The sequence below is a fragment of the Oncorhynchus masou genome, unplaced genomic scaffold (genome assembly GCF_036934945.1).
Source record: "Oncorhynchus masou masou isolate Uvic2021 unplaced genomic scaffold, UVic_Omas_1.1 unplaced_scaffold_181, whole genome shotgun sequence".
Classification (NCBI taxonomy): domain Eukaryota; kingdom Metazoa; phylum Chordata; class Actinopteri; order Salmoniformes; family Salmonidae; genus Oncorhynchus; species Oncorhynchus masou.
The window spans coordinates 397134-408312 of NW_027016550.1; the positions used below are offsets into that span (position 1 = coordinate 397134).

Genomic DNA, 11179 nt, shown 5'->3' on the forward strand with positions numbered 1-11179 from the left:
TAATGACATGTCACCTGGCTGCCAGAACTCACTCTGATGACTGAGAGAAAGACGTGGGAGAGAGGAGAGAGGGAGGGAGGGAGAGAGAGAGAGAGAGGGGGGGGTGGAGGAAGTTGAGAAACACTGGCATCAACAACAGAGAACCAAAACTGATCCCGGACCGCCCCAGGCCTCAACTCCTCACTACAGTACCTCTGTAGGCTGGCTGGCTGGAAAAACACTGGTGTTGAGAACAGATAACGTTTTCATGTAAATACTTCAATGTGTTTCGTCCTCTCATTCACAGCGCAATGGAAGACATTCCAGGTTACTTTACCTCTGGAGACCAGCGTGTGTGTGTGTGTGTGTGTGTGTGTGTGTGTGTGTGTGTGTGTGTGTGTGTGTGTGTGTGTGTGTGTGTGTGTGTGTGAGAGAGAGAGAGAGAGAGAGAGACAGAGAGAGAGACATAGAGAGAGACAAAGAGAGAGAGAGAGCAGCAATACACATTGGAAAGACATTTTTTTTAAACCAGAGCAAACTAGAATGTTATTTGTCCCAAAACAGAGAGTACACAGAATACCTGACCACAGTGACTGTGACCACTGACACTGTATACAGACATAATATGACTATCAGGGATCAGGTAAGACCCAAACAGAGGTACTGTCACGTCCTGACCTTAGTTTGGCTCAGGGTCAGACAGAGGTCAGAAATCCAGATAGGGGCAGGAGCAGGCAGAGTGGTCAGGCGGGCGGGGTCGGGGTCAAGGGTCAACAACCAGGAAGGTGAGAAAAAGGGAGGGAAAAAGACAGCAGCTGACAATACACTGGTAATCCTGACAAATGAGACGAACTGCCAACAGACAGAGAACACAGGTATAAATACCCGGGGGATCATGGGGAAGATGAGTGACACCTGGAGGAGGGGATAGGGGGGTGGAGACATTCAACAACGAACCAGATCAGGGTGTGATAAGGGATATTTGAAACGTCTCTATTCCTTTCGGAACGTCTGTGTAAGGGAGACTCACATCTCCTCACCAGCTTTCAGCTTTAAGCTCACAGATCACTGCACCTGTACACAGCCCATCTGTAAACGTCTTTCTACCTACCTCATCCCCATTATTATCACTTTGCTTTGGCAACGGTAACATATGTTTACCATGTCAATAAAGCCCCTTTGAATTGAAATTGAGAGACAGACAGAGACTTTGGCACCGTTAACATATGTTTCTCATGACCAGTACGGGAGGGGGGGGCACAAGGGGGGGGAGCCACTCATAAGTGGCTCTGGATAAGAGTGTCCATTAACCGTAATCAACACCAGTAAACCCCTGTCATTGTTAGAGAATCATTCTCTCATCGTCACCAGCAACGACGACCTGTGATGATTTATGATGTTCCATTAAACCGACGTTTGTCAAGGTGCTTTTGCTGCAGAGGTGAAATAACAAAGATATTATTACCATTGGAATCCTATTTTAACGACGTGGTGAAGTTGACGACAGAACAGAACAGGTCAGACCTGTGCACTGATTGTCCTTTAAAGCAGAACATCCCGAGAGAGTGGGGGCCAACTACAAAATTATCAACAACGGAGAACACAGCAGACGCCAAATTAACCCTGTAACAATGGAGAATTAACCCTGTAACAATGGAGAATTAACCCTGTAACAATGGAGAATTAACCCTGTAACAATGGAGAATTAACCCTGTAACAATGGAGAATTAACCCTGTAACCACGCGGGATTAACCCTGTAACCATGGAGAATTAACCCTGTAACAATGGAGAATTAACCCTGTAACAATGGAGAATTAACCCTGTAACAATGGAGAATTAACCCTGTAACAATGGAGAATTAACCCTGTAACCACGCGGGATTAACCCTGTAACCATGGAGAATTAACCCTGTAACCACGCGGGTTTAACCCTGTAACCATGCAGAATTAACCATGTAACCAAGGAGAATTAACCCTGTAACCATGGAGAATTAACCCTGTAACTACGTGGAATTTACCCTGTAACCATGGAGAATTAACCCTGTAACCATGGAGAATTAACCCTGTAACTACATGGAATTAACCCTGTAACCATGGAGAATTAACCTTGTAACCACGTTGAATTAACCATGTAACCATGTAGAATTAACCCTGTAACCATGGAGAATTAACCCTGTAACCATGCAGAATTAACCCTGTATCCATGGAGAATTCACCCTGTAACCACGCGGAATTAAGAATGTCGGGGGTCACGACCTAGTGAAAGTCCCCTCCCCCTGTAGCACCTGTAGCAGGTTATCAATAAGTTCCCTCCTATAGTAGGTTGTTATGTAGGGAGGGGTCACGACCTATTGAAAGTCCCCCCCTGTAGCTGGTTATCGTGTATGGGGGGGTCACGACCTAGTGAAAGTCCCCCCCTGCAGCTGGTTATAATGTATGGGGGGGGGGACTGTCCTGTACTGACCAGTATAGTCTGGGATACACTGTCCTGTACTGACCAGTATAGTCTGGGATACACTGTTCTGTCCTGACCAGTATAGTCTGGGATACACTGTTCTGTACTGACCAGTATAGTCTGGGATACACTGTTCTGTTCTGACCAGTATAGTCTGGGATACACTGTTCTGTTCTGACCAGTATAGTCTGGGATACACTGTTCTGTACTGACCAGTATAGTCTGGGATACACTGTTCTGTAATGACCAGTATAGTCTGGGATACACTGTTCTGTTCTGACCAGTATAGTCTGGGATACACTGTTCTGTACTGACCAGTATAGTCTGGGATACACTGTTCTGTTCTGACCAGTATAGTCTGGGATACACTGTTCTGTACTGACCAGTATAGTCTGGGATACAATGTTCTGTACTGACCAGTATAGTCTGGGATACACTGTTCTGTTCTGACCAGTATAGTCTGGGATACACTGTTCTGTACTGACCAGTATAGTCTGGGATACACTGTTCTGTACTGACCAGTATAGTCTGGGATACACTGTTCTGTTCTGACCAGTATAGTCTGGGATACACTGTTCTGTAATGACCAGTATAGTCTGGGATACACTGTTCTGTACTGACCAGTATAGTCTGGGATACACTGTCCTGTACTGACCAGTATAGTCTGGGATACACTGTTCTGTACTGACCAGTATAGTCTGGGATACACTGTTCTGTACTGTAACCCTGGAGAATGGGAATATACATATGCCTATACAGACAGACAGACAGACAGACAGACAGACAGACAGACAGACATGTTTCTATTTGCTCCATTGTTGCTGGTTCTGTAGTTGGCTCAGTGATGGGTATCGTCACAGTGTTTACCCCCCCCCGACACACCTGACTCTAATAATCACCCAAACCACAATCTTCAGTTTAGAAAACAATCTGATTAAAAGATGAATGATTCATGAGATAAAAGTGTGACAACAATAAGGCCCCTCAAAGACTGGAGATGCTGCCCGTCCCTGATCTAAACTAAGGAATATATGTTTTTAATCCATTGTGATTGGCTGTAAATCATCTAGACTGGTGTGTGTGTTTTTAAAGATGACATTTCAGACCGCATAGTTGACATTTAAACCCATGGGTTGGGTTTAGTATTTTGATTGACACTAAATCCATCTGTCATTTAACATTTAACTGTCATTCATATCAGCTCGTTACCGACATAACTGCCTGGCGGGCTGAAGAGATACGGGATCGGCTCTAAATCCTGTCTTTTGTCCCGCGGGGCAGTTATGTCGGTAATGAATAAAAGGGGAATTCTGGATCACGTGATAGAGCGACCGTGTGAGTTCTTGTTCACACCTGTCGGTGAAGCTTTTGACGGGTTGTGCTGTGCGTGGTGTGTGTCACTTTGCGCTCCCCGGAGAGAGAGAGAGAGAGAGAGAGAGAGAGAGAGAGAGAGAGAGAGAGTGGGGGGAGAGAGAGAGAGAGAGAGAGAGAGAGAGAGAGAGAGAGAGAGAGAGAGACGGGTTGTGCTGTGCGTGCTCTGTGTCACTTTGCGCTCCCCGGAGAGAGAGAGAGAGAGACGGGTTGTGCTGTGCGTGGTGTGTGTCACTATGCCCTCCCCGGAGAGAGAGAGAGACGGGTGAGAAAGTGCGTGAACAACCGGACCGGTAACCGGAAATAATAATGGACATGGCGGGACCGGTCAGTCATCAGCAACGGATATTTGCTTCAGGTTGGAGTCCCGTGAGTCTGTCTGACTTTACCGAAGAGAACGAGAAGGGGAAAGTTCCAAGTCTACCCGGTAACTTTTCATTCCAGAGAGAGTTGGGACATCTTTATGATTATTGTGGAATGCTGTTGTCTATTTAACTAGTGTTCCGATTTTTTTTTTTTTTTTTTTATCGGTTACTGCACCGGTGGGTCTAGAGCCATGGCGTTATCGCAGATCCAGTGTTTGGATGAGAATAACGTGAACCTCCGGACGCATGAATCCAAACCTGACTTTTTTTATTCCGAGGAGCAACGATTAGCGCTCGAGACGCTTCTCCGGGATGGACGCGATGCCTTTAATAAGTTCCTCCACGCGACCAGTCTCCGGTGTTTCCTGTCGGACCAGGAGGTGGACCAGTTGACCGGGGCAGTGGAGGTGTATGACCCGGGATCAGAGCTCCGTCAAGGTGACTCAGACAGTGATGAACTCCCGCTGTCTCTCCAGTACTGGCCGGAGCTGTCTGACTGCTCGCTCCCGCGGCTGGATCTGGGCTGGCCGGACTGCGCGTCCTACAGAGGAGTCACTCGCGTCACCGTGTACGCGCAACCGCCACTGGACGGCCACACGCACATCAAAGAGATGGTCAGGAAAACCATCGCGCAAGCGCAGAAGGTAAGGCGAGTTTATTAAGGTCGTGACCACCCCATACATTATAACCAGCTACAGGGGGGGGGGGACTTTCACTAGGTCGTGATCCCCCCCCATACATTTTAACCTGCTATAGGAGGGGAACTTTCACTAGGTCGTGACCCCCCCATACATTATAACCTGCTACAGGGGAAGGGGACTGTCACTAGGTCATGACCCCCCCCACACATTATAACCTGCTACAGGGGAAGGGGACTGTCACTAGGTCGTGACCCCCCCCTACATGACAACCTGCTACAGGGGGCGACTTTCACTAGGTCATGACCCCCCCATACATTATAACCAGCTACAGGGGGGGGAACTTTCACTAGTTCGTGATTCCCCCCCCCCCCCTCGACATTCTTAAATAGCATTTTTGCGGGGTTGATTCCACGTGGTTACAGGGTCTGAGACCCTCAGGAAGTGTGATCGCGACCAGGGTCAGAGACCCTCAGGAAGTGTGATCACGACCAGGGTCAGAGACCCTCAGGAAGTGTGATCGCGACCAGGGTCAGAGACCCTCAGGAAGTGTGATCGCGACCAGGGTCAGAGACCCTCAGGAAGTGTGATCACGACCAGGGTCAGAGACCCTCAGGAAGTGTGATCACGACCAGGGTCAGAGACCCTCAGGAAGTGTGATCGCGACCAGGGTCAGAGACCCTCAGGAAGTGTGATCGCGACCAGGGTGAGAGACCCTCAGGAAGTGTGATCACGACCAGGGTCAGAGACCCTCAGGAAGTGTGATCACGACCAGGGTCAGAGACCCTCAGGGAGTGTGATCGCGACCAGGGTCTGCCATATCAACAGCGACTCTGGAGCCATTTACTGCCTTGCTCTAGGGAGCATCGACAGAATTTCACCTTGTCAAAAATCTGTCGGCTCTTGGATTCAAACTAGTGAACTTTAAGATACTGGCCCAAAGCTCTAACCACTAGGCTACCTGCTGGTTACTGGCCCAACGCTCTAACCACTAGGCTACCTGCAGGTTACTGGCCCAAAGCTCTAACCACTAGGCTACCTGCTGGTTACTGGCCTAACGCTCTAACCACTAGGCTACCTGCAGGTTACTGGCCCAAAGCTCTAACCACTAGGCTACCTGCTGGTTACTGGCCTAACGCTCTAACCACTAGGCTACCTGCTAGTTACTGGCCCAACGCTCTAACCACTAGGCTACCTGCTGGTTACTGGCCCAACGCTCTAACCACTAGGCTACCTGCAGGTTACTGGCCCAAAGCTCTAACCACTAGGCTACCTGCTGGTTACTGACCCACAGCACTAACCACTAGGCTACCTAATGGTTACTGGCCCACATCACTAACCACTAGGCTACCTGCTAGTTACTGGCCCAAAGATCTAACCTCTAGAATACCTGTCAGTTTCTGGCCCAAAGCTCTAACCACTAGGCTACCTGCAGGTTACCTGCCTAACGCTCTAACCACTAGGCTACCTGCTCTAACCACTAGGCTACCTGCTGGTTACTGGCCCTAACGGCTTAACTGCTAAGCTACCTGCTGGTTACTGGCCCAAAGATCTAACCTCTAGGCTACCTGCTGGTTACCTGCCTAACGCTCTAACCACTAGGCTACCTGCTCTAACCACTAGGCTACCTGCTGGTTACTGGCCCAAAGATCTAACCACTAGGCTACCTGCTCTAACCACTAGGCTACCTGCTGGTTACTGGCCCAAAGATCGAACCACTAGGCTACCTGCTCTAACCACTAGGCTACCTGCTGGTTACTGGCCCAAAGATCTAACCACTAGGCTACCTGCTCTAACCACTAGGCTACCTGCTGGTTACTGGCCCAACGCTCTAACCACTAGGCTACCTGCTCTAACCACTAGGCTACTTGCTGGTTACTGGCCCAAAGATCTAACCTCTAGGCTACCTGCTGGTTACTGGCCCAAAGATCTAACCTCTAGGCTACCTGCCGGTTACTGGCCCAAAGATCTAACCACTAGGCTACCTGCCAGTTACTGGCCCAAAGATCTAACCTCTAGGCTACCTGCTGGTTACTGGCCCAAAGATCTAACCACTAGGCTACCTGCTGGTTACTGGCCCAAAGATCTAACCACTAGGCTACCTGCTGGTTACTGGCCCAAAGATCTAACCACTAGGCTACCCGAAGGTTACTGGCCCAAAGATCTAACCGGTAGACAACCTACCACCCTATCATGTATTCTAACATGTGTCTTGACCTGTGTGTGTGTGTGTGTGTGTGTGTGTGTGTGTGTGTGTGTGTGTGTGTGTGTGTGTGTGTGTGTGTGTGTGTGTAGGTGATTGCGGTGGTTATGGACCAGTTTACAGACGTAGATATCTTCAGAGACCTCCTGGAGGTCTGCTTTAAGAGGAAAGTGTCTGTCTACATCCTGTTGGAAAGAGCAGCGTTACCTCACTTCCTGTCTATGGCCGAGAGGGCCGCCATGCACCCGGGACACCTGAAGGTAACTATGGTAACACACTCGCGCGCCTGGTGCCTGGTCTAAGACTGTCAGGAGACTATGAACCCCGACCGGGGTCACAGACTGGTTGAGCAGCACCGACCTTAGTCACAGACTGGTTGAGCAGCACCGACCGGGGTCACAGACTGGTTGAGCAGCACCGACCGGGGTCACAGACTGGTTGAGCAGCACCGACCTTAGTCACAGACTGGTTGAGCAGCACCGACCTTAGTCACAGACTGGTTGAGCAGCACCGACCGGGGTCACAGACTGGTTGAGCAGCACCGACCTTAGTCACAGACTGGTTGAGCAGCACCGACCTTAGTCACAGACTGGTTGAACAGCACCGACCTTAGTCACAGACTGGTTGAGCAGCACCGACCTTAGTCACAGACTGGTTGAGCAGCACCGACCTTAGTCACAGACTGGTTGAGCAGCACCGACCTTAGTCACAGACTGGTTGAGCAGCACCGACCTTAGTCACAGACTGGTTGAGCAGCACCGACCAGGGTCACAGACTGGTTGAGCAGCACCGACCTTAGTCACAGACTGGTTGAGCAGCACCGACCTTAGTCACAGACTGGTTGAGCAGCACCGACCGGGGTCACAGACTGGTTGAGCAGCACCGACCTTAGTCACAGACTGGTTGAGCAGCACCGACCTTAGTCACAGACTGGTTGAGCAGCACCGACCTTAGTCACAGACTGGTTGAACAGCACCGACCAGGGTCACAGACTGGTTGAGCAGCACCGACCTTAGTCACAGACTGGTTGAACAGCACCGACCTTAGTCACAGACTGGTTGAGCAGCACCGACCTTAGTCACAGACTGGTTGAGCAGCACCGACCTTAGTCACAGACTGGTTGAGCAGCACCGACCTTAGTCACAGACTGGTTGAGCAGCACCGACCTTAGTCACAGACTGGTTGAGCAGCACCGACCGGGGTCACAGACTGGTTGAGCAGCACCGACCTTAGTCACAGACTGGTTGAACAGCACCGACCTTAGTCACAGACTGGTTGAACAGCACCGACCTTAGTCACAGACTGGTTGAGCAGCACCGACCTTAGTCACAGACTGGTTGAACAGCACCGACCTTAGTCACAGACTGGTTGAGCAGCACCGACCTTAGTCACAGACTGGTTGAGCAGCACCGACCTTAGTCACAGACTGGTTGAGCAGCACCGACCTTAGTCACAGACTGGTTGAGCAGCACCGACCTTAGTCACAGACTGGTTGAGCAGCACCGACCGGGGTCACAGACTGGTTGAGCAGCACCGACCTTAGTCACAGACTGGTTGAGCAGCACCGACCTTAGTCACAGACTGGTTGAGCAGCACCGACCGGGGTCACAGACTGGTTGAGCAGCACCGACCTTAGTCACAGACTGGTTGAGCAGCACCGACCTTAGTCACAGACTGGTTGAGCAGCACCGACCGGGGTCACAGACTGGTTGAGCAGCACCGACCTTAGTCACAGACTGGTTGAACAGCACCGACCTTAGTCACAGACTGGTTGAACAGCACCGACCTTAGTCACAGACTGGTTGAGCAGCACCGACCTTAGTCACAGACTGGTTGAACAGCACCGACCTTAGTCACAGACTGGTTGAGCAGCACCGACCTTAGTCACAGACTGGTTGAGCAGCACCGACCGGGGTCACAGACTGGTTGAGCAGCACCGACCGGGGTCACAGACTGGTTGAACAGCACCGACCTTAGTCACAGACTGGTTGAGCAGCACCGACCTTAGTCACAGACTGGTTGAGCAGCACCGACCTTAGTCACAGACTGGTTGAGCAGCACCGACCGGGATCACAGACTGGTTGAGCAGCACCGACCGGGGTCACAGACTGGTTGAGCAGCACCGACCGGGGTCACAGACTGGTTGAGCAGCACCGACCTTAGTCACAGACTGGTTGAGCAGCACCGACCTTAGTCACAGACTGGTTGAGCAGCACCGACCGGGGTCACAGACTGGTTGAGCAGCACCGACCTTAGTCACAGACTGGTTGAGCAGCACCGACCTTAGTCACAGACTGGTTGAACAGCACCGACCTTAGTCACAGACTGGTTGAGCAGCACCGACCTTAGTCACAGACTGGTTGAGCAGCACCAACCTTAGTCACAGACTGGTTGAGCAGCACCGACCTTAGTCACAGACTGGTTGAGCAGCACCGACCGGGGTCACAGACTGGTTGAGCAGCACTGACCTTAGTCACAGACTGGTTGAGCAGCACCGACCTTAGTCACAGACTGGTTGAGCAGCACCGACCTTAGTCACAGACTGGTTGAACAGCACCGACCAGGGTCACAGACTGGTTGAGCAGCACCGACCTTAGTCACAGACTGGTTGAACAGCACCGACCTTAGTCACAGACTGGTTGAGCAGCACCGACCTTAGTCACAGACTGGTTGAGCAGCACCGACCTTAGTCACAGACTGGTTGAGCAGCACCGACCTTAGTCACAGACTGGTTGAGCAGCACCAACCTTAGTCACAGACTGGTTGAGCAGCACCGACCGGGGTCACAGACTGGTTGAGCAGCACCGACCTTAGTCACAGACTGGTTGAACAGCACCGACCTTAGTCACAGACTGGTTGAACAGCACCGACCTTAGTCACAGACTGGTTGAGCAGCACCGACCTTAGTCACAGACTGGTTGAACAGCACCGACCTTAGTCACAGACTGGTTGAGCAGCACCGACCTTAGTCACAGACTGGTTGAGCAGCACCGACCTTAGTCACAGACTGGTTGAGCAGCACCGAGCTTAGTCACAGACTGGTTGAGCAGCACCGACCTTAGTCACAGACTGGTTGAGCAGCACCGACCTTAGTCACAGACTGGTTGAGCAGCACCGACCTTAGTCACAGACTGGTTGAGCAGCACCGACCGGGGTCACAGACTGGTTGAGCAGCACCGACCTTAGTCACAGACTGGTTGAACAGCACCGACCTTAGTCACAGACTGGTTGAACAGCACCGACCTTAGTCACAGACTGGTTGAGCAGCACCGACCTTAGTCACAGACTGGTTGAACAGCACCGACCTTAGTCACAGACTGGTTGAGCAGCACCGACCTTAGTCACAGACTGGTTGAGCAGCACCGACCGGGGTCACAGACTGGTTGAGCAGCACCGACCGGGGTCACAGACTGGTTGAACAGCACCGACCTTAGTCACAGACTGGTTGAGCAGCACCGACCTTAGTCACAGACTGGTTGAGCAGCACCGACCTTAGTCACAGACTGGTTGAGCAGCACCGACCGGGGTCACAGACTGGTTGAGCAGCACCGACCGGGGTCACAGACTGGTTGAGCAGCACCGACCTTAGTCACAGACTGGTTGAGCAGCACCGACCTTAGTCACAGACTGGTTGAGCAGCACCGACCTTAGTCACAGACTGGTTGAGCAGCACCGACCTTAGTCACAGACTAGTTGAGCAGCACCGACCTTAGTCACAGACTGGTTGAACAGCACCGACCTTAGTCACAGACTGGTTGAGCAGCACCGACCGGGGTCACAGACTGGTTGAGCAGCACCGACCTTAGTCACAGACTGGTTGAGCAGCACCGACCTTAGTCACAGACTGGTTGAGCAGCACCGACCTTAGTCACAGACTGGTTGAGCAGCACCGACCTTAGTCACAGACTGGTTGAGCAGCACCGACCTTAGTCACAGACTGGTTGAGCAGCACCGACCTTAGTCACAGACTGGTTGAGCAGCACCGACCTTAGTCACAGACTGGTTGAGCAGCACCGACCAGGGTCACAGACTGGTTGAGCAGCACCGACCTTAGTCACAGACTGGTTGAGCAGCACCGACCTTAGTCACAGACTGGTTGAGCAGCACCGACCTTAGTCACAGACTGGTTGAGCAGCACCGACCTTAGTCACAGACTGGTTGAGCAGCA

At 51.5% G+C, this 11179-nt stretch overlaps 1 protein-coding gene across 1 annotated transcript in view; it reads left to right on the plus strand.

The window, feature by feature from the left end:
- Window positions 1-3927: 3927 nt before the first annotated feature.
- Window positions 3928-11179, plus strand: part of LOC135538782 (protein FAM83G-like) — a gene marked incomplete at its 3' end in the record, with an annotated part of 16373 nt that continues 9121 nt past the window's right edge. The window contains exons 1-2 of the mRNA XM_064964698.1: window positions 3928-4814; window positions 7104-7271. Of these exons, the coding sequence (XP_064820770.1) occupies window positions 4362-4814; window positions 7104-7271 (621 nt within the window). The remainder of the gene's footprint in view (window positions 4815-7103; window positions 7272-11179) is intronic.